Source organism: Manis javanica, chromosome 16 (assembly GCF_040802235.1).
Source record: "Manis javanica isolate MJ-LG chromosome 16, MJ_LKY, whole genome shotgun sequence".
NCBI lineage: Eukaryota > Metazoa > Chordata > Mammalia > Pholidota > Manidae > Manis > Manis javanica.
Genome location: NC_133171.1, coordinates 71164974 through 71190011, shown reverse-complemented (window position 1 = coordinate 71190011; position 25038 = coordinate 71164974). Strand labels below are relative to the sequence as shown.

Sequence of the window (25038 nt, the reverse complement as noted above, 5' to 3'; positions counted from 1 at the left end):
TTGCAGGTCTGACTGCTCTCCTTTGAAAGGCCCGCGTACAAGGCTGGTCCCTGGCTGGTGTCTGGGAACTTGGATTTCAGAGGGTTTCCTCCCACGCTGATAGATTGGCTCACTGGAACCCAACTGTGCTAACAATGGGGTGTATACTGAACACGTTTTTCTCCTGGGAGTTTTATACTTGTCATAACTCATTCCTAGGAGACTTAAGCCCATCCTGTGTGACTCCACTGGGAAAAGACTCTTTAACAGTGTGGGTCTGGTTTCCTCTGGGCTGTGGCTCACATGCCTTTTCTCTCTGCTGATTCTGATGTGTGTGTGAGTCTTCCTAGTGAGTCACTGATTCTGGTGATGGCCTCAGAGATCCTTGACCCATTACAGACATCTCCTACCTCTACGATGGCTCCTTCTTCAACAAGAAGCCCTACAGGATATTCTGAAATATTGACATCCTCTGGGGTTCCAACTTCAGTCTACTACTCTGTTCCCTAAACCAATCCCCCTGTACAAAAATCACCCACCTCATGATTTTAAACTACTGTCTGTGTGAGTAACTTCCAGATCTATATGTTCATGACTGAACTCATCTTTAGGCTTTCAGATTCTTATATCCAACTTACTGCAGAACTGCTGCATAGGCACCTCAAACTTAAGATGTCCAAAATAAACCCACCATCATTTCTTGTCTTCCAGTATTGTTCTGCACTCCCCTCCTCCTCTATCATCTATTCTGTTCCTCCTGATTTCTCTAACTCAGTTAATGGCAAGAATACCATGCAGCCTCCCAAACCAGATGGTTGGGAATCAATCCTACCCTTTCATCAACCTACCAGTTCAAATACTACTCATTCTTCTTCCTAAGTATTTACTGAAATCTTTTCCTCCTTCTTCCCAACTACCATCAGGCTAGTTTGGGACCCTACAACTCATTAAACTCTTGCAACATCTCCTGACTGACCTTCCCACCTCTGATCTTGCCCTACCCCAAATCTATTTCTATCTTCCATGGAGCTGCCATAGTGAGCCACTAAAAAAAGCAAGTGTGACTCTGTCATTCTGTTACTTACAAAGAGGAAGCAATGGCTTCCTCCTACCAAAAAAGTGTAAATCCTAGTTCACAGTTGTTGCTAGGAGGCTCTCTAATAACAATGAAGCACTGTCAGTCACTTAAAGTGCATTGTGGTTTCAGATTTCTACGTCCGTTTATGCTGTTCTTTCTGCCTGAGCACTTCTCTACGGGTTCTTCCCCAGGTTAACATCCAGCCCACCTTTTAGCCTCAGCCAATGGGCCCAGAAAGCCTTTGTTGAGGACCTATTCCTCATAAAGGTTCAATGCCCTTCCTTTCCTCCTGCCTAGCACAGAGTAAATAAATACCACCAGCAAAGCAGTTAACATGTAGTACATTACATTTTCTTATGGCAAATCTTCCTCAGTGAGACTGCAAACTGAGAGAGGACTTTTGCTACCTTACTCATCTTTGATCAAAAGTGCCCACAACGAGGCACATAATAAACTGATGCTTGGGAAATACACCAGTTTCACTAAATGTGACAATAATTTCAAGGCATGAAGCATTGTACACATACAAGCTAGTATTTTACCAGAATGAAAGAGGATAACTGAAATTAAGCATCTACATGGTTCTTTGAAGAACTCTCAATATGTTCTATAAAAAGAAAAACTTGACTTTGTTTATTCAGTGTAAGCCCATCCCATGTGTGGGCAATTATTAAACCATCACAAAAAACTTTACGAGGTGATTGTTATAAATATTCATTTTCAGATGAAGAAACTGAGGCAAGTAAGCGTCAAAATGGAATTCAAACCCAAATCCACCTGACCTCCAAATTCTGCTGTTTTCAGTATGTTATGTTAACTTTGTCAAGTAATAAAATCTACCTAAACTTGATTACCTCATCTTCACAGACATCCGTTTTCTTTCCTTTTTTGTCTTCCTTGGCTTCCTCCTCCTCCTCGTTGCCATCAGCGTCACTGTCCCCACCCTTCCTTCTTCGCTTGCGTCCTGCTGTGGGGGTGGCCGCCGCGTGCTGCTCTTCTCCAAGATCGATGCCACCTGAAGTGTCTCTCTTGCCTGCTTTCTTAGCATAAATGATTCGGAGCCTTTAAAATGTAACACAATTATGATGTACAAGAAAACCTTCTCTTCATACTTTTTTGAGAAAATAATGTGAGTTTTAAGCAAAAATGCCTTATGGTGAGTAATAAGTCAATGGCAATAAAATTAGAATTAAGGAAATTTAAGAAATGTTTCCAGAAATTACACAATATATTGACTTTTAAGAATTATTCTGGATCTCTTTGGAATTAGAATATATTTAAAAAATAAAACTTAGCTGAAAAAATTAACTCTAGCAATAACCAATGATAATTCCTGATCCCATGCTATCAGACTGAATAAATTTCTGTTCAAATTATGCAAAGAAATATCCTCTTACATAGAAATTGAGTAATTTCAGCATTATATTTCCTGGCGGGAAACTAATTAAGCTTTAATTCTGAATACACACATTTGGATATTTTAGACTCTACAAAAGCAAACTTTAATTAGAAAGCAATTTTAAAAAGTGGCAGTTCTAAATAGATTCTACTTATGACAAAAGTAACTTGATAGCCAACAACAATCTTAGAAAACGTGATTGCTTCACTTCTTTGGGAGCAAAAATGTAAACTGACTTTTTTCTAAGTTTGAAGCGTAAGATGTTCAATGACTCTAATTACAACTTCTGTCCATTGTAGACTCTCACCCTAGGTTTTATTAATTTCTTAATTCATCTTAATTAAGCTTTACCTTTTTTTACTTCTTAGACATAATAAACTTTAAATTCTGTGTTTGGCATTTATGTTTTACTGGGGAATTTGTACAATGGGCAACAGTATACTAACTTTAATAAAACAGCACTTACTTGTGGAGTTTACCTTCTACCATCCATTGATCTCTCCTCAAGTTTGACATATAATCAGCGTTCTTGTCAATTTCACTGTCAAGGCAAAAATTTATTACAAGACAGAAATTAATCCATTATGCAATATGTTAACATGGTGAGTAACTGTTGCCATTTCTTGCTAAGTAAAAGTGATGTCAATGAGTAGCGAAAACAAGTGAAAAATTATATCAATACAGTGTCACAGCTAAGAGATGTACAGAAGAAAGACTTAGTATGTCCACCAATGGTAGAAAAGCATGGCACTGAAATATACAGATTGATCCTTTTCCTAGAAAGGAAAAGAACTAAAAGTAACAATAATTAAAATATGTAAAATAATGAATAGAAAGAACAAGATGAATATGGATTTGTTCACCAAAACTTGAAATACTAGAGTGCAAAATTTACTTTGACTCTTAAATGTAAGTTTTTAAAAAGTACAATACATCAATAAACTAATATTAAACTGTTATTAGCACATAATAAAATAAAAAGCTGGATAATTCTATTAATGGCTATGAAGGAAAATCACATAGTTATTTATCACTGAAAGATGTCAAAGAAAGAAAAAATGCAGGATTCTTGCAAAGGTGCTACCTTCTGGTGCCATAGTAAGAAAAAACTATTTTTGTTTCCTTATATGAATAATTAACAGAATTATTAAGTAAACAAAATGGTTGCAAAGAACATGCAGTAAGATCCAAATATTCTTTTCAACAGACTGCAATAAATACATTAAAATAGTAGTAGTAGTAGTAGCAGTCATCTCTGAATGGTGAGATTGTGTAATTTTTTTTTCTTTGTGCTACTCTGTAACTTTGGATTTTGCATGGGTAATTTGTGTTACTTTGTCATATAAATTATTTCAATTAGACAAATTGAGAACAGGAAGGAAGCACCAGAGAAGTCCAGGCCCAGGCTCACCTGGCCACCCCCCTGCTGCAGGCCAGCTCGCTGATCAGGAGGGCCAGCGCCGAGGCTTTCTGGGCCGGAGTGTGGGCCTGGAAGGCCTTGGTCCTCAGGCTTTCGGTGAGCTCAGTCTGTCCACAACGGGCCTCCAGAAAGATCTGCAAGATCTCAGAAACATTGTCTCGATTCACACCAACATTCAGTAAATGTTCTCCAAGAGCTGTTTCGGCCTATAAAAGTTTGGCATTTTTGTCAGTATTGATCCTAACCGTACAGAGCATAAAAACAATTAAGATTTTGAAATGTCTTTAATTATATTATCTGTATATTACTGAAAAGGGCTTTATTCACACTTTAAATGAAGTGAAGATAAAAATAGACAACAGATGATAGACAGGTATTTGAGTACTTGCATCTTTCTATTTCTTCTTTAGACCCTTGGTTAACAGGCAGGAAGGAGAGTATGAGAACTGATGAGTAGATACCATACCTTCTTTGACTATAGAAACTATCTCAAGCTTTCTAAGGCTTTATCTAGACGTTCTATCACTACGGGTTGCCGGAGGCCCAGGGGCACTACTGTTGCATTTTTCCAGCTCTAGAGTGTCATGGACTTTATTGTCTGGTATACTAAATAGGAAAATGGAAGAACAAGCAACTGATGCACCTGGAAACTTCTCTCTCCATCATATTATCTACAGCAAAGCTGACTGAAATGTGTATCTTAGCTGGAATTATGATCAATTTGAATTTCTTGAGTATCCACTGAGAGGTACAGAGTCTTAACATGCTGATCTTAGAGGTGCTGCCATTAGCCTCAATTGTTCACAGTGATTGAGAGCACACAGCATAATTTCAAAAGGCATACATAAATTTTAATTCTTTATGATTAATAAATTCTCTTTTGCTGAATATCACTTTCCTTAAGTCAGCTTGGTTTTGGCCAAAAGCTAGAGAAGAATAAGAGTAATCTGGGAATATCTACATTCCCTAGGCTTTATGAACCAGGTTTTCCTAGATGTGGACCATTTGCAACTGAAAGCAAATCTACACTTAACTTTGTGAGATGCAGAAAAAACTAGATCAGTGTATACACTCTTCTGCTAATATGCTAAAGCCAGTTATCAGTGCACTGAGGGTACAAATTAAAATAATTTTTTGTATTTTCTTTTTTTACCTTGTATCCTGTAATTAGACCTGGATCACACACAGCAGCTGACAGGAGCCTCACAAGCAAATCTTGTACTTTATGCATGCTGTCCCCTAGATTCAGCAATCCCTCCTGAAGAATACTGAGGTTTGGAATATCAGTACTCACATTAAAGCCTAAAGCTTTACTAAAGTCTCGTAAGAACTGCACCACCATGAGACAGTTGGAAAATGTACTTCCAGAGAGAACAAGTCCTGGAATACGAGGCAACTCTGGCAAAGGCTGAAAAATAAAATGAAAAACTAATTAACTAAAAAGGCTATGACTTCAGATCTTCTGAAATAGAACAAGTTGCTGTCTTTCTTTGCTCTTGAATTCTACCAGTGGTTTTCCGTCTAGACTGTGGATTCCCTGAGGGCATTTCTGCAACCCCATAATACTAAGCACGGGATTTTGAAACCAAGCAACCATCAATAAATTTTAGTTGAACTCAATACAAACTCAGAATTCTGAAAAAAGAACACAAATTTTAATTAACATATTGATAGAACATGGGTTACATAACTGGAGCAACATAAGAAATAAGCATTTCAAAAGTACTTGGCCATGGACATACTAAGTAGGGCACGTGTACTAATTTCTTCTAATGATGGAGACTGAATAATAATTCACGCTTTTTTGGTAGCTCAAAAACTACCGTGTATCTATGGGCCGATGGGAGAATGGTACCATCTTTGGCTAATTAATACAGATAAATTACTTGGTCCACATGACCAGAAACCATGATCCTATCAAGAACCCAGTTACACTGCAACTAATAGTCTCTAGGCTTGTAGCAAAACACTAATATTGATTTTCAACACTAAGATTAGAAAGCAACCTCTTGCTACTTTTCAAATATGCTCACATATTAACATTTTAATGACAAAACTGTAGTACCAGTTGTCTATTTAAGAAGTAAATAAGGCAATAAGGTCCATGAATGAGACTTAATAATCGTATTTTAAATTTTGATTAGAAAAAAAATTTCTATTTCACTGGTCTTTGTTAAACAATGTTCCTCCACCCTGCACTTGCTGAAACAACTATCCAATGACCTTTTCTAGTAATACTGTGTGGAAACACAGAACTATGGATAATATCTGACAGCATACAAACCTTACATGTTCCATTTGAAAACCATCTAAGTCTGAATCTTTTTTCTTGAACCATCAGACATACACATACCATATGATTAAAAAAATTTATATAACAAAGCTAACAAAAGTAAGGCTTAAAATGGACTTCTATATTTGATTTATTGCATATGGATTTAAACGGAAGTAACAAATTCAAGAAAATAGAGGTCATTTAGGATTTTTAAAAAATTGCTCACTGTGAGCCTACTAAATGTGTCAACTAAACCTATGTACCCTCTCTGGACGTAGGAAAATTTAAACATCCAGTTTTACTAAAACTAGTATTTATACTTTTATTTGCAGTTAAAAGCATTTGTGCTAAGTAAAAATATTATTATAACTAAATCCCCACTAGGATATTTTTGCATTAAGTGCTTTAGAAAAAGCTGAAAAGAGAAAATCATTCTTTGTATTATCAGATGAACATGGCATATTATATAGATGCTATTGACTAATTATAGTATTATTGACAGTATTACAGAAATATGTATTATTGATGATTTTCTAGAAATACCATCTTAACTATAGCCAAACATAATTGATTTCTTCTAATAAGTATGTAAATTATGCCAGTTAACATGATTATCTCGCTCTTTCCAAATTTCTACTTTTACGTATTTTAGCAACATCACATGTCTGTGAAAACAACAGGAGAGAAAATACATGAGGTCCTCTGACTGGACACATTTCTTGGCTTTCAAGGTGATAAACAGTATGGACCCTGGAGTTTAACAAATTGGAGTTTGGGTCCAAGGTGCCACTTATTAGTTCTGTCATCTTGGGCAAGTTCCTTCACCTCTTTGTGTCAGTTTCTCACTTGTAAATGGGCATAAATAGCTCTTCTACAGGATTGTGGTGAGGATTAAATGGGAGAATTCATACATAAAAAACATTTAGCACAGTGCCTGGAAAGTAGTCGACATACTCAATGACAGTTAGCTAACAAGTCTAAAGCACTGAAGGAGGTTACAGATTATAAATCCTGATTTATTTAAATATCTAAGGGGGTTTGAGGAGAAGGTAGATCTTTCTGTATCTAAACATATAGGAAGGACCAAATGAAACAGAAATCTTATCTACGTTTATCATTCACCCTTGTAGATTTGTACAGTGTTTTTATTTCAACGAAAAAGATTGGCAGCACTCCACCACTTATTTAGAACTTCCATTCCCAGTGCAGGAGGTCAGTAGACTTACTGGCGGCCATCCAGGAGAAGCACACTGACCTAGACAGAAATCCGCTGCCCAGCTGGAAGGGAAAGCCTTCGTACTGGCAGCTCTGGCAGACGAACGAGGTGAGAACACAGGAAACATTAAATTTAGTAATGAAATGGTTTACATGATAAATTACCTTTTGGTCTGCTAAGCACATGTCTTCATTAGGCTTCTTTAGTTCTTTTGCAATTTCTAATTCTAATCTTCGTTGCTCTAGTTTAAGCTCTTTCTTTAATCTATTCTCATCACGTTTTTCTTGCTTCGACCGTTCTTTTTCCTTAAAAAGAAAACCATGCCCACATAGTCTCTTTAACCATTATTATGTTTGAAAAACCTTTAGTTAAAATTTAAAAAGTGATCTGTGTTATGTCCATGAACAGAACTGTCCAAGCAGGTTTAGCAACAGACTTAGGATTGCATAGAAATAACTTATTTTGCTTTTCAGTATTGTCACTCTTTGAATTTCAAAATAATCTTATGACTGTATATATTTTTCTGCAGTTGATCCTTGAACAGCACAGGCCTGAACTGCATGGGTCCGCTTATATGCAGGTTTAAAAAAAATACACACACTGGTAACTTTTTGGAGATCTGCAATAATTTGAAAAAATTTTCTTTTCTCTACCTTTATTGTGAGAATACAGCATATAATACATATAACATAAAATATGGCTGATGATCTGCTCATGTTTTCAGTAAAGCTTCCCAGTCAATGGTAGGCTATTATGAGTAGGTAAGTTTCTGGGGAGTCACGTGTTATATGCAGAGTTGTTTCCTTAATGTCACATTGTTCAAAGGCCAACTGTGTGTTCTGTGTGTGCGTGCGTGTGTATTCTTGGGCATCATTTTTAACTAGTGATACGCAGTACTTTTTCCAATTAAAAAACCATAGCTATAATATGGAACAGAAGGTAAAAGTGTGGTCAATTTTTAGGATAAAAGGGAGATTTCCAAGAAATCTTTGAAAATAGTAGGATCTTTAACACTTGGCGACAGGCATCCATTTTTGCTTACTAATACAGATACTTCAAGGGAAACATGGTGTCTCTAAATTCAGTGAATTTAGTGAACTTATCCACTAATTTAATTTATTATTTAGTCAAATTACTCACTAATTTATTTAGTGAATTTTAATGAACTGTATAGGACTAATGCAAATCCTGTGGTTCTGGTGTAAGATGACTCAAGAAACCAGCTTCAAATGGCATGTATAGACAGTCACAACCCAGCCCCACCCAAGGTCAGCCTCCCGGCATTCGCCAGGCCCTAGTCACACTGACACAGCTGGGTGGAGAAAAGTCAGCCTGACAGTGTGAGGCACTGCTTGGATGATGATGTGATGATGCTGCTGAAGATGGAGGAGGAGGAGGAGAAAGAGGAGGAGCAGCAACAAAGCTAAGACAGGTGTTCATACAAGGTGAAAACTGACTCCCTCTGCCCCTTGTCTTCCCCACCCCAAGGGCCCTGACTCAGTCATCAGGCTGTACCTTTGTGTATGTCATCCCCGCCCTGCTTAGAATTCACAGCTCCTCCTTCTCAACACATAAGCCTTTTTTTGTTTTTTTTTACTCTTCCCACAACTACTTCAGGCACTTTAATATTTCTTTCTTGGCTTCCACATAATACAGCATTTATTGAACTCTGGGACAATTATTTGTTTAATGTCTCTCATCTTATTGTGACCTTAGAGTGGACTGAAGAACTAATTTATTTACCCGTTTCTTTATGCACCTATTCAATTCTCAGCTGTACAATTTGCCAGGCACAGTTTTGAGTGATTTTTATCCTTTTCCCTGACTCTCAAGTCCGTATCATTTCAACATTCCTCACCCACTGGTCTAAATATTGTTTTTATTTATGACTACAGTAATTATCTGACTCTAACAGACATATTTGGTGTGCTTTAGCATATAAAACTTATTTAAGCATGAATTAATGATTAATTCTACAAATGCCACATAAAGATATGTCAACATCCGTACTAGTAGTCATTGAAAATATTAAATAGCCAGTCTTTTCTCTACTTTTTATATTTTATATCACGGACAAACATAATTGATGTTTTCAATTTTCATTTATACACAAACGTTGTATCCAAAAGCAGAGATAAACACATTTGTTAATAATACTCAAGTTGTATTTAGGAATTTTTAAGTATCTGAAATCACAGAGTCACGAAACCAATTTTTAACCCCTCAAAAGACCCTCAAACAACATCCCGGTAATTAACAGTAACTATTTTTATTACTGGTAAATAACTGATAAAGTTAGGTTTTTGTTTCTATAGGCTTCACCTTTTAATATTGAAACAAAGAGAAAGTTATAATCTAAGGACATAATCAGATTTCAGATGCCATTTGAAACTTATAAACAACACAAAATAGCTTTAGGGAGATCATTCTGCTCGAGAAACACTACACAGTACAAAGCATTATCCAACACTTTGCATTTCTGAGTTGGGGGATCTGCTACTTAAAGAGCTAAAGACATCACAAAAAACCAATATATAAAGAAACAAATATACACATACAATAAAAGTACATGTTACATACATATATCTGTGCTAAACATTATTTCATATAGTCATTTTGAGTTTTTATTTTGAATATAATTGATACTGGTATACCATCGCAGCATTTATTTAAAAGAAAATAACATGCTGATTCAAAATGGATCAAAGACCTTAATCTAAGTCATAAAACCATAAAACTCTTGGATGAAAACATTGGGAAAACTCTTTTGGACATAAACATGAGCGACTTCCTAGTATCTCTAGGGGGAAGAGAAACAAAAGCAAAAATGAACAAGTGGGACTATATCAAGCTGAAAAGCATATGTACATCAAAGGACACCTTCATTAGGAAAAAAGGAACCCTGCAGTATGAGAGAATATATGCATAAATGACAGATCTGATAAAGGGTTGACATCCATAATATATAAGAGTTCACACACCTCAACAAACAAAAAGCGAATAATCCAATTAAAAAATGAGCAGGAGCTGAACAGACAGTTCTCCAAAGAAGAAATTCAGATGGCCAACAGACACATGAAAAGATGCTCCACATCGCTTGTCATCAGAGAAATGCAAATTAAAACCACAATAAGATATCACCTCACACCAGTAAGGATCCCCACCATCCAAAAGACAAACAACAACAAATGTTGGCGAGGTTGTGGAGAAATGGGAACCCTCCTACACTGCTGGGGGGAATGTAAATTAGTTCAAACATTGTGGAAAGCAGTATGGAGATTCCTCAGAAAGCTCAAAATAGACATACCATTTGACCCAGGAATTCCACTTCTGGGAATTTACCTTAAGAATGCAGCAGCCCAGTTTGAAAAAGACAGATGCACCCCTATGTTTATCGAAGCACTATTTTACAATAGCCAAGAAATGGAAGCAACCTAAGTGTGCATCAGTAGATGAATGGATAAAGAAGAGGTGGTACATATACACAGTGAAATATTATTCAGCCAAAAGAATAAAACAAATCCTACCATTTTCAACAACATGGATGGAGCTAAGGTATATTATGCTCAGTGAAATAAGCCAGACAGAGAAAGACAAGTAGTAAATGATTTCACTCACATGTGGAGTATAAGAACAAAGAAAAACCGAAAGAACAAAACAGCAGCACAATCACAGAACCCAAGAATGGACTCACAGCTACCAAAGGGAAAGGGACTGGGGAGGATGGGTGGGAAGGGAGGGAAAACGGCAGGCAAACAGAAAGCCGGCCTTACGTTTACCAGGCATAATGTGGGATGGGGGCATGCGGAGGGCTGTGCTACCCAGAGAAGACAAGTAGTGATTCTACAACATCTTACTACGCTGATGGACACTGACTGTGATAGGGTTTGTGGGGGGGGACTTGGTCAAGGAGGGAACCTAGTAAACATAATGTTCTTCATGACATTGTGGATTAAAGATAACAAAATAAATTCAAAAACTAAAAACTCTGACTGTCCTCTAAATTTACCTGTTTTCGTTTCTCAGCCTCCAATAATTTGACATTTGCAGCTCTTTCCTTCTTTATCCTTTTAGCCTGTGCATATAAAATAGGTCTCAAAGTCATGCAACAGCACCACAACCTGAAAATAACCTCAGACTTGAAAATGGAGCTCCAAGCCTCGCAAGGTACAAAACAGTATGTAACATGTATGCAATTACAGATTTCCCCTCAGTTTGTTACATTTAACATACTAATTTCATTTCTAACGGATAGATTACAATTAAGATATACAAAAAAATTCTTAAATTCGTAAGAGTATATGTCAGGTTTTTTCCTTCAAACTCTGTTAAAAGTCTGAAATAATTCGAGTGTTATTTTACCTTAAAACTTAATCACAGAAAAAATGATATGGCATTTTTTGCTTTTTCTTATTTTTGAAATAAAACATGATCACTGTAGAAAGTTTAGAAAAACGGGATAGATTTTAACAATAAAGGTTAAAGGACAAATAAGTAGCATTTAAACATGCACGTTTCTACTTTACTTGAACATTCTTTTGTAATACTTAAAATTTGAGATAAATCCTTTACTTAACTTAAATGAAACATTAAACCCAGTTTAACCTACTGTGGTTAAATTGAAGGGTTTTTTTCCCTAATATAATGGAAATACAACCTTTAATGAAGCACACTCTGCATATCAAGCTCATGCTATCAAATTTGAGCTTTATAATCTTAAAGTCATTAACTAGTAGCTTCATAATTATCTAGTAGTAATTGCCAATGTACTTTAATATTTTCAATTTGGAGGGTTTTAAAATTAATTTGAAATGCGTAAGAGAATATGTATATATATTTTTAGAAGGAAAAAACCTGTAACTGTGAAAACCTCAGCTAACCGCATTCCTCAGGGAATAAGCCAATTTTTCTGGCAACAGTTTCCTGAACAGCTAAGGGTTTGGATTGTAATCATTTCCAACATTAAAAAGCTTATTTTGGACAAAAGTACTTTGGATAATTTTGAGACATATACACGTACAGCTTAGACACAGTACACTTAACATAATCTCGCTTTTTCTTGAGGACTTGGGCAGTTATTCTTGACATCAGTTACTATACTAGAGTTTGGTAAAAGAAATGCCTTTTGGCCATTAAGGTGTTGAAAATTGCTTCCTATTTAACTACCAGATTACAGACTGTTGCTAGGCTTTGGAGTTTCTGTTTTTCCTATTTTCCCTTGCTGTCTTTTAGCTATTCCTTTTGCTGTTGCCAGCATGTCCTTGAGCCCTACTCTGTCAGCCCAGTTCTGTCAGAACTCAGAAAACAAACCTGGTTAAACTGTTTCCACATTGAACATTTACTTCTACTTTTGAATGTTTCATTTCTAAATGAAAAGCAGGTATCTGACTATAAGACTTAATGACATTTTGAAAAGTAGAGAGCACGAGTTTTAGCATATGATCTTTATGACTATATTGGCTATTGAGAGGTTTCCCCTTTCTTTTTTTTTCCTTTACTTATTTCCTGGATTTTTACTATTAGGATTAGATAAACTTGCCTAGTAAGGTTCAGAGAGGTCCTTATTCTACGCATTATGTTTACAGATAATTTGTGATGGACATGTTAATGTGTATGAGTGAGAACATACTGATAAAATTTTCATTTTGCAGACTTTAAAATACATGACTGTATTACTTTAATCATATCAAATTTAAGAATTCTACCTCTAGAATTTGCTGGGCTCGACGTTCTTTTTCCATTCTGATTTGTTGTATTCTCCTAATTCTTTCCTGTAGGAAAAATTATGACAATTGAAGATAATAAACTAAATATCTAGGTGGAAGGTATTTAAGTGGAATCAAATAATTAAAGATATAAGTACAGATTTACCAAAGGGTGCCCATGCTGGATATAAATTTTAATTATTTACTTTAACATTACATATATGCCACCTGTCTTAAATTGGTATGACTTTATAAAAATGTCTCAAAACAATTTTAAAATACAAATGCTAAATAAGCATATACAAACAACATAAACCAAGCTGATTAAACTCAAGCCTTTATAAATATTTGCAAGTACAAGTAATACTCATTCGGAAATAAATATTCGACAGACAAGTAGGATAAAACAGTCTAAATCAGGACACCTAAGGCTAATACTGAATTACTGTCACTCATTGCATGAACATGAAAAAAAACAACTACTCTTGCATAAAACAGGTGAGGCACTTGCTCTTTTTCTCACTGTCACAATTAAATTAACAACGCTTAAAAAAGTGCACAGTACATCACGATTGTATGTATTAACAATTGCCGTAACATGATAAATGACATTACTTTCAATAACTACAGTAAGCCAAATACAGAATTTGTAATAACCTATAATTTGTGCTCACATTATCTAAATGTTATGTACTAGTTATTGTTTGAATTCAGCAATCTAAATTTTGATGTTACATTTTCATTTTAAAAAGTCACTGCATATGCTATAAGCACATCATTAACAATTTTATATTCATAAATCCCTTTGAAAGTCCTAAATTGGCACTGATGAGGATATACAGTTTAAAACAAATACATCTAAATTGCCCTACTTGTAAACTGCAGCTGTCCTAGGATTATACTACCGTATATTACCATGACCACCCCTACGTCCAGATGCTAGTTGTACCTTTTGAAGCTATACTTTAATATTTTTCTTTCTCTTTTTGCATTGATGTTATTGACTCCCTGTAGGGATCCAATGCAGGATAATGAGATTTCTGGAATTTCTGTTGTGATTTTAGAAGACTGATCACATTCTGTAATTTTGCTGTTTGTGATCCTAGGTTTTGAATATTACAGCTCACGAAAAATAAAGATACAAGGTATCTTTTGTTTCATATCCAAGTCTTAGAGAAGGTTGCACTTGATCCATATTTGAAATATTTATTTAGATTAGAACCTGAGACCAAAGTATACTCTGAATTTAATCTTTAATCAAGTCAACAAAAGTTATTTATTAATCTCTTAAGCACAGAAATAGGTATAGAATCTTGGGCTTAACTCACCAGTGTAGAGTTTGTTTTAGTCTGAGTGATTTATAGGGATGTACATATACATTTTTGGTAGTGCTTTTATTAGCAATAGCAGAGATAAGCATTATTTATGAATCATTACATTGGAAGGAGGCAAGATGGCAGCGTGAATAGACTGGGGAAAATCTCCTCCAAAAACCCTACATATTTTTGAAAATACAACAAATCCAACTATCCCTAAAATAGGGGCCAGAAGATACAGGACAACAACCAGGATACATCTACACCTGCGAGAACCCAGCGCCTCGCGAAGTGGGTAAGATACAAGCTGCGGCCCGGGGGAACACGAGCGCCCCTCACCTCAGATCGCGACAGGAGGAGAGGCATCAGAGCGGGGAGGGACAGGGAGCCCAGGACTGCTGAACACCCAGCCCCAGCCATCCACACCAGGAGTGCAGACACACAGTGTGTGGGTAGCTGGATGCTAGACAAACGGGACAGTAAAACCTGCGAGCTGTCCACGCAGCCGGAGCCCCTGGGAAAAACAAAAGGGGGTGCTTTTTGAAAGTCTTAAAGGGACAGGACCCTCACAGCCGGACGGAAGCGTCCCAGTGCAATCGGCCCAGAAACTGGGATCAGCACGTCCCAAACCCCTCAGAGGCAGTGTAGCTCGGAGGCCAATCACAGTGATAAACAGCCTCCCTCCCATTTCCCATTCGACGTGGCTCCGCCACAGCAGAACAGTAGCCTGAGGCCGGCAACGTGCACGGCACCAGAGCAGAGCTCCCTCCACGACCACCAGGCATGAATAAGAAACCGCGTATGCGGGCAGCTACACAGCACGAGCCACTAGGGGTCACCGTTCTCCCAGAAAAGAAAGGCCACAAATGAGCAAGAAGGGACATTCTCCCAGCCGACATACACACCACCTCCCCACAACTAACTCTATTGCCATGAAAAGACAGAAGAATTTGACACAGACCAGACTAACCCAGATATCCTCCCCTGAGAAGGAACCTGGGGAGATAAACCTAATGAATCTCTCTGAAAAAGAGCTCAAAATAAAGGTCATGACTATGCTGACAGATCTTCAGAGAAAAATGCAAGAGCTAAAGGATGAAGTTCGGAATGAGATTACAGAAATAAAACAATCTCTGGAAGGACTTAAGAGCAGACTGGATGAGGTGCAAGAGGCCATTAATGGAATAGAAATCAGAGAACAAGAGCGCAGACAAGCTGACACAGAGACAGATTAAAGGATGTCAAGGAATGAAAGAATATGAAGAGAACTATGTGGCCATTCCAAACGAAACAAGATTCGTATTATAGGGATACCAGAAAAAGAAGAAGAGAGAGAAAAAGAGAAAGCGTCCTTGAAGAACTAACTGCTGAAAACTCCCCAAAATTGGGGGAGAAACTAGTTGCTCACACCACGGAAGCACTCAGAACTCCCAACGTAAGGGACCCAAAGAGGACAACACCAAGACACATAATAATGAAAATGGCAAAGATCAAGGCCAAGGACATAGTTTTAAAGGCAGCTAGAGAGAGGAAAAAGGTCACCTACAGGGAAAACCCATCAGGCTATCATCAGACTTCTCAGTAGAAACCTTACAGGCCAGAAGAGAATGGCATGATATATTTAATGCAATAAAACAGAAGGGCCTTGAACCAAGAATACTCTACCCAGCACGATTATCATGTAAATATGGAGGGAGTAAACAATTCCCAGACAAGCAAAAGTTGAGGGAAATTACCTCCCACAAACCACCTTTACAGGGTATTGTACAGGGACAGCTCTAGATGGGAGCACTACCAAGGCTAAACAGATGTCACCAGAGAAAACAAAATCACAGCAAAGAAACCAGACCAACCAAATACAAACAAAAGGCAAAAAACAAACTCAACTACACACAAAACCAGTTAAAGGAAACACAGAAGTGCAGAGAATAAAACACCCAACATATAAAGAATGGAGGAGGAAGAATAAGAAAGGAGAGAACTAAAGAATCACCAGACAGTGTCTACAGTTGCTCAATAAGCAAGTTAAGTTAGGCAGTACGATACTAAAGAAGCTAACCTTGAACCTTTGGTAACCACAAATCTAAAGCCTGCAATGGCGGTAAGTGGACATCTTTCAATAATCACCGTACGTGTAAATGGACTGAATGCACCAACCAAAAGACACAGAGTAACAGAATGGATAAAAAAGCAAGACCCATCTATTTGCTTACAAGAGACCCACCTCAAACTCAAAGACATGCAGAGACAAAAAGTCAAGGGATGGAAAATGATATTCCATGCAAACAACAGGGAGAAAAAAGCAGGTGTGGCAGTACGAGTAGCAGACAAAATACTTAAAAACAAAGAAAGTCACAAGAGATAAAGAAGGGCATTACATAATGATAAAGGGGTCACTGCAATAAAAGGATAGAACCATTATAAATATATATGCACCCAATACAGGAGCACCAGCATATGTGAAACAAATACTAACAAAACTAAGAGGAGGAAATAGAATGCAATGCATTCATTTTAGGAGACTTCAACACACCACTCACTCCAAAGGATAGACCCACCAGACAGAAAATAAGTAAGGACACAGAGGCACTGAACAACACACTACAACAGATGGACCTAACAGACATCTACAGAACTCTACATCCAAAAGCAACAGGATACACAGTCTTCTCAAGTGCACATGGAACATTCTTCAGAATAGACCACATACTAGGCCACAAGAAGAGCCTCAGTAAATTCAAAAAGATTGAAATTCACCCAACCATCTTCTCAGACCACAAAGGAATAAAACTAGAACAAATTGTACAAAGAAAACAAAAAGGCCCACAAACACATGGAGGCTTAACAACATGCTCCTAAATAATCAATGGATCAACGACTATATTAATATAGAGATCAAGCAATATATGGAAACAAATGACAACAACAGCACAAAGCCCCAACTTCTGTGGGATGCAGCAAAAGCAGTCTTAAGAGGAAAGTATATAGCAATCCAGGCAAATTTAAAGAAGGAAGAACAATCCCAAATGAATAGTCTAATCTCACAATTATCAAAATTGGAAAAAGAACAAAAAGTGAGGCCTAAGGTCAGAATAAGGAGGGACATAATAAAGACTAGAGAAGGAATAAATAAAATTGAGAAGAAGAAAACAATAGCAAAAATCAATGAAACCAAGCGCTGGTTCTTTGAGAAAATAAACAAAATAGATAAGCCTCTAGTCACACTTACTAAGAGAAAAAGAGAATCAACGCACACCCACAGCATCGGAAACGAGAAAGGAAAAATCACCATGGACCCCACAGAAATACAAAGAATTATTAGAGAATACTATGAAAACCTACATACTAACAAGCTGGAAATCCTAGAAGAAATGGACTTCTTAGAAAAATACAACCTTCCAAGACTGACCAAGGAAGAATCACAGAAATTAAACAAACCAATTACCAGCAAAGAAATTGAAGCGGTCATCAAAAAACTTCCCAGGAACAAAACCCCCAGGCCAGATGGATTTACTTCAGAATTTTATCAGACATACAGAGCAGACATAATACCCATTGTCCTTAAAGTTTTCCAAAAAATAGTAGAGAAGGAAATACTCCCAAACGCATTCTATGAAGCCAACACCACCCTAATACCAAAACCAGGCAAAGACTCCACCAAAAAAGAAAATTACAGATGAGTATCCCTGATGAAGGGAGATGCAACAATACTCAAAAAATATTAGCAAACCCAATTAAAAAATACATCAAAAGGATCATACACCATGACCAAGTGGGATTCATCCCAGGGATGCAAAGATGGTACAACATTCGAAAATCAACCAACATCGTCCACCACATAAACAAAAAGGACAAACACGACAGGACAAACATCTCCATAGATGCTGAAAAAGCATTTGACAAAATTCAACACCCATTCATGATAAAAACTCTCAGCAAAATGGGTACAGAGGGCAAGTACCTCAACATAATAAAGGCCATATACGATAAACCCACAGCCAACATCATACTTCACAGCAAGAAGCTGAAAGCTTTTCCTCTAAGATCGGGAACAAGACAGGGATGCCAACTCTCCGCACTGTTACTCAACATAATACTGGAGGTCCTACTAACAGCAGTTACACAAAACAAAGAAACACAAGAAATCCAAACTGGTAAAGAAGAGGTTAAACTGTCAGTATTGGCCGATGACATGATATTGTCCATACAAAACCCTGAAGACTCCGCTCCAAAACTACTAGAACTGATATCGGAATACAGCAAAGTTGCAGGATACAAAATTAACACACAGAAATCTGTGCTTTCCTATACACTAACAATGAACTAACATAAAGAGAAATCAGGAAAACAATTCCATTCACAATTGCATCAAAAAGAATAAAATACCTAGGAATAAACCCAACAAAGGAAGTGAAAGACCTATACCCTGAAAACTGTAAGACTCTCTTAAGAGAAATTAAAGAGGATACTAGCAAATGGAAACTCATCCCTGCTCCTGGATAGGAAGAATTAATACCGTCGAAATGGCCATCCTCCCCACACCAATAAGCAGACTTGTTGCAAGCCCTACCAAATTACCAACAATATTCTTCAATGAACTGCAACGAATAGTTTAAAAATTCATATGGAAACACCAAAGACCCCAAATAGCCAAAGCAATCCTGAGAAGGAAGTATAAAGTGGGGGGAATCTCAACTCCCCAACATCAAGCTCTACTACAAAACCACAGTATTCAAAAATTGGAAAACTATATGCAAGAGAAAGAAACCAGATTGTCTAAACCCCATACAAAAAAGTAAACGCAGAATGGATCAAAGATCTGAAAGTAAGTCATGAAACCATAAAACTCTTAAAATAAAACATAGGCAAAACTTTCTTGGACATAAACATGAGCAACTTCTTCTTGAACATATCTCCCCAGGAAAAGGAAACAAAAGCAAAAATGAACAAGTGGGGCTATATTAAGCTGAAAAGCTTCTGTACAACAAAGGAAACATTTATTAGAACAAAAAGGTACCCTTCAGTATGGGAGAATATGTTCATAAATGACAGATCTGATAAGGGTTGACATGGAAAATATATAAAGAGGTCACACACCTCGACAAACAAAAAGTGAATAATCCAATTGAAAAATGAGCACAGAAGCTGAACAGACAGTTCTCCAAAGAAGAAATTGAGATGGAAAAACAGACACATGAAAAGATGCTCCACATCGCTTGTCATCAGAGAAATGCAAATTAAAACCACAATAAGACATCACCTCACACCAGTAAGGATCGCCACCACTGAAAGACAAACAGCAGCAAATGTTGGCGAAGTTGTGGAGAAATGGGAACCCTCCTACACTGCTGGGGGGAATGCAAATTAGTTCAAACATTGTGGAAAGAGTATGGAGGATCCTCAGGAAGCTCAAAATAGACATACCATTTGACCCAGGAATTCCACTTTCAAGAATTTGTCCTAAGAATGCAGCTGCCCAGTTTGAAAAAGACAGATGCACCCCTATGTTTATTGCAGCACTATTTACAATAGCCAAGAAATGGAAGCAACCTAAGTGTGCATCAGTAGATGAATGGATAAAGAAGAGGTGGTACATATACACAGTGAAATATTATTCAGCCAAAAGAAGAAAACAAATCCTACCATTTGCAACAACATGGATTGATCTAGAGGGTATTATGCTCAGTGAAATAAGCCAGGCGGAAAAAGACAAGTACCAGATGATTTCACTCATATGTGGTGTATAAGAACAAAGAAAAACTGAAGGAACAAAATAGCAGCACAATCACAGAACCCAAGAATGGACTGACAGTTACCAAAGTGAAAGGGACTGGGGAGGACGGATGGGAAGGGAGGGATACGGGCGGGGGAAAATTAAAGGGGGCATTACGATTAGCATGTATAATGTGCGGTTAGGGCACAGTGAGGGCTGTGCAACGCAGAGAAGACAAGTAGTGATTCTACAACATCTTACTATGCTGATGGACAGTGACTGTAATGGGGATTTTTGGTGGGACTTTGTTGAAGTGGGGAGCCTAGTAAACATAATGTTCTTCATGTCGTTGTGGATTTAGGATAACAAAATATATTTAAAAAAATAAACTCTGACTGTCCTCTAAATTTACCTGTTTTCGTTTCTCAGCCTTCAAAAATTTAGCTTTTGCAGCTTCTTCCTTCTTTATCCTTTTAGCCTGTGCATATAAAATAGGTCTCAAAGTCATGTAACAGCACCACTACAACCTGAATATAACCGCAGACTTGAAAATGGAGCTCCATGCCTCGCAAGGTACAAAACAGTATGTAACATGTATGTAGACAATTACAGAGTTCCCCATTTGTTACATTTAACATACTAATTTCATTTCTAATGTATAGACTACAATTAAGATATACAAAAAAATTCATAAAATGTAAGAGTATGTCAGGTTTTCTTCTTCAAGCTCTGTAACAAGTCTGAAATAATCTGAGTGTCACTTTACAGAAAAAATGACGCTTTGGCATTTTTTGCTTCTCTGATTTTCTAAAGTAAAACATGCTAACTGTAGAAAGTTTAAAAAAATGGGATAGATTTTAACAATAAAGGTTAAAGAACAAATAAGTAGCATTTAAACATGCACGTTTCTACTTTATTTGAAGATTCTTTTGTAATACTTAAAATTTGAGATTTATAACTTAAATGAAACATTAAACCCGGTTTAACCTACTGTGGTTAAATTGAAGGGTTTTTTTCCCTAATATTATGGAAATATAACCTTTAATGAAGCACACTATGAATATCAAGCTCATGCTATCAAATTTGAGCTTTATAATCTTAAAGTCATTAACTAGTAGCTTCATAATTATCTAGTAGTAATTGCCAATGTACTTTAATATTTTCAATTTGGAGGGTTTTAAAATTAACTTGAAATGGGTAAGAGAATATGTGTATGTATTTTTAGAAGGAAAAACCTGTAACTGTGAAAACCTTAGCTAACAGCATTCCTCAGGGAATAAGCCAATTTTTCTGGCAACAGTTTCCTGAACAGCTAAGGGTTTGGGTTATAATAATTCTCAACATTAAAAAGTTTATTTTGGACAAAAGTACTTTGGATAATTTTGAGACATATACACGTACGGCTTAGACACAGTACACTTAACATAATCTCGCTTTTTCTTGAGGACTTGGGTAGTTATTCTTCACATCAGTTACTATACTACACAGTTTGATAACAGAAATGCCTTTTGGCCGTTACGGTGTTGAAAATTGCTTCCTATTTAACTACCAGATTACAGATGTTGCTAGGCTTTGGAGTTTCTGTTTTTCCTATTTTCCCTTGCTGTCTTTTAGCTATTCCTTTTGCTGTTGCCAGCATGTCCTTAAGCCCTATTCTGTCAGCCCAGTTCTGTCAGAACTCAGAAAACAAACCTGGTTAAACTGTTTCCACATTGAACATTTACTTCTACTTTTGAATGTTTCATTTCTAAATGAAAAGCAGGTATCTGACAATAAGACTTAATGACATTTTGAAAAGTAGAGAGCATGAGTTTTAGCATATGATCTTTATGACTATATTGGCTATTGAGAGGTTTCCCCTTTCTTTTTTTTTCCTTTACTTATTTCCTGGATTTTTACTATTAGGATTAGATAAACTTGCCTAGTAAGGTTCAGAGAGGTCCTTATTCTACGCATTATGTTTACAGATAATTTGTGATGGGCATGTTAATGTGTATGAGTGAGAGAACATACTGATAAAATTTTCATTTTGCAGACTTTAAAATACATGACTGTATTACTTTAATCATATCAAATTTAAGAATTCTACCTCTAGAATTTGCTGGGCTCGACGTTCTTTTTCCATTCTGATTTGTTGTATTCTCCTAATTCTTTCCTGTAGGAAAAATTATGACAATCGAAGATAATAAACTAAATATCTAGGTGGAAGGTATTTAAGTGGAATCAAATAATTAAAGATATAAGTACAGATTTACCAAAGGGTGCCCATGCTGGATATAAATTTTAATTATTTACTTTAACATTATATATATGCCACCTGTCTTAAATTGGTATGACTTTATAAAAATGTCTCAAAACAATTTTAAAATACAAATGCTAAATAAGCATATACAAACAACATAAACCAAGCTCATTAAACTCAAGTCTTTATAAATATTTGCAAGTACAAGTAATACTCATTCGGAAATAAATATTCGACAGACAAGTAGGATAAAACAGTCTAAATCAGGACACCTAAGGCTAATACTGAGTTACTGTCACTCATTGCATGAACATGAAAAAAAAACAACTACTCTTGCATAAAACAGGTGAGGCACTTGCTCTTTTTCTCACTGTCACAATTAAATTAAAAATGCTTAAAAAAGTGCACAGTACATCACGATTGTATGTATTAACAATTGCCGTAACATGATAAATGACATTACTTTCAATAACTACAGTAAGCCAATTACAGAAATAATTTCTAATAACATAAGTGGTGCTCATGTTATCTAAATATTATGTACTAGTTATTGTTTGAATTCAGCAATCTAAATTTTGATAGTTACATTTTCATTTTAAAAATTCACTGCATATGCTATAAGCACATCATTAACAATTTTAAATTCATAAATCCCTTTGAAGGTCCTAAATTGACACTGATGAGGATAGTTTAAAAAAAATACACCTAAAATGCCCTACTTGTAAATTGCAGCTATCCTAGGATTTTCAGAGCCGACACATTTTATACTACTGTGTATTACTATACCCACCCCTATATTTCTAGATGCTAGTTGTACCTTTTGAAGCTATACTTTAATACATTTTTATTTCTTTTTTTGCATTGATGTTATTGATCCCCTGTAGGGATTCACTGCAGGATAATGAGATTTCTGTAATTTCTGTTGTGATTTTAGAAGACTGATCACATTCTATGATTTTGCTGTGATCCTAGGTTTTGAATATTATAGCTTGCCAAAAATAAACATACAAGTGTATCTTTTATTTCCAAGTCTTAGAGAAGGTTGCACTTGATCCACATTTGAAATATTTATTTAGAGTAGAACTTGAGACCAAAGTATACTCTGAATTTAATCTTTAATCAAGTCAACAAAAGTCACTCACTATTCTCTTAAGCACAAAAATAGGTATAGAACCTAGGGCTTAACTCACCCAGTGTAGAGAGCTTTGTTTTTACTCTAAGTGATTTATAAAGATGTACATACATATACTTGGTAGTGCTTTCATTAGCAATAGCAGAGATAAACATTACTTATAAATCATTACAGGGGAAGGAGCCAAGATGGCGGCGTGAGTACAGCGGCGGAAACCTCCTCCAAAAACCATATACATTCTTGAAAATAGAACAAATACAACTATCCCTAAAAGAAAGACCAGAAGATATACGACAACAGCCAGGCTACATCCACACTTGCGAGAACTGAGTGCCTCCGAAGGGCGTAAGATGTAATCCCCAGCCCAGCGGGATCCGAGCGCCCCTCACCTCGGCTCGTGGTGCAAGGAGAGGCATCAGAGCGGGAGGGACAGGGAGCCCAGGATTGCTGAATGCCCAGCCCCAGCCATCCGCACCAGGAGCACAGACACACAGCGTGCGGGGAGCTGGATGCTAGAGAAACGGGACAGTAAGACCTGCGAGCTGTCCCTGCGGCCCGTGTCCCTTGGACAAACAAAAGGAAGAGCTTTTTGGAAGTCTTAAAGGGACAGGACCCTCACAGATGGAAGCGCCCCGGCGCAATCAGCCCAGTAACTGGGAATCCCGCAGAACTCAGGGCGCCCTAACCCCCTTAGTGGCAGCGCAGCTCACAGGCCCCTCACAGTAATAAACAGCCTCCCTCCCATTTCCTCTCCGACGGGGCTCCACCATAGCAGAACAGTAGCCTGAGGCCGGCCATGCCCACAGCAGCAGAGCAGAGCTTCCTGCACAACCACCAGGCAAGAATAAGAAACCCATCTGCGCGCAGCAGCCAAGCACGAGCTGCTAGGGGTCACCGTTCTCCCAGGAGAGGAAGGCCACAAACCAGCAAGAAGGGACGTTCTCCCACCCAATATTAACACCAGCTCCCCACAACTACCACTATTGCCATGAAAAGACAGAAGAATTTGACACAGACCAGACTAACCTAGACATTCTCCCCTGGGAAGATAGACCTAACGAATCTCCCTGAAAAAGGATTCAAAATAAAGGTCATAACCATGCTCACGGATCTTCGGAGAAATATGCAAGAGCTAAGGGATGAAGTTCGCAATGAGATTACAGAAATAAAACAATCTCTGGAAGGACTTAAGAGCAGACTGGATGAGGTGCAAGAGGCCATTAATGGAATAGAAATCAGAGAACAAGAGCGCAGACAAGCTGACACAGAGACAGATTAAAGGATGTCCAGGAATGAAAAAATATGAAGAGAACTGTGTGGCCAATTCAAACAGAACAATATTCGCATTATAGGGGTACCAGAAGAGAGAGAAAAAGGGATAGAAAGTGTCCTTGAAGAAATAATAACTGAAAACTTCCACAAAATGGGAGGAAATAGTTGCTCAGACCAGAGAGGCACACAGAACTCCAAAGAGGACAACACCAAGACATATAATAATGAAAATGGCAAAGATCAAGGCCAAGGACATAGTTTTAAAGGCAGTTAGAGAGAGGAAAAAGGTCA

The 25038-nt window shown here is 37.1% G+C and overlaps 1 protein-coding gene across 6 annotated transcripts in view; it reads right to left on the bottom strand.

The window, feature by feature from the left end:
• Window positions 1–25038, bottom strand: part of LOC140846848 (bromodomain adjacent to zinc finger domain protein 2B-like) — a 134063-nt gene that overhangs the window by 23384 nt on the left and 85641 nt on the right. For 2 of the 6 annotated variants that reach the window (XM_073224894.1, XM_073224895.1), the window contains 5 exons: window positions 7532–7672; window positions 5030–5284; window positions 3868–4082; window positions 2923–2997; window positions 1912–2119 (listed from right to left, as the gene is read on the bottom strand). In XM_073224894.1, the coding sequence (XP_073080995.1) occupies window positions 1912–2119; window positions 2923–2997; window positions 3868–4082; window positions 5030–5284; window positions 7532–7672 (894 nt within the window). Of the gene's footprint in view, window positions 1–1911; window positions 2120–2922; window positions 2998–3867; window positions 4083–5029; window positions 5285–7531; window positions 7673–10348; window positions 10714–11376; window positions 11443–13072; window positions 13139–20513; window positions 20580–22190; window positions 22274–25038 lie in introns of those variants that run through there. The other 4 variants (XM_073224896.1, XM_073224897.1, XM_073224898.1 and 1 more) reach the window with 4 other exon arrangements.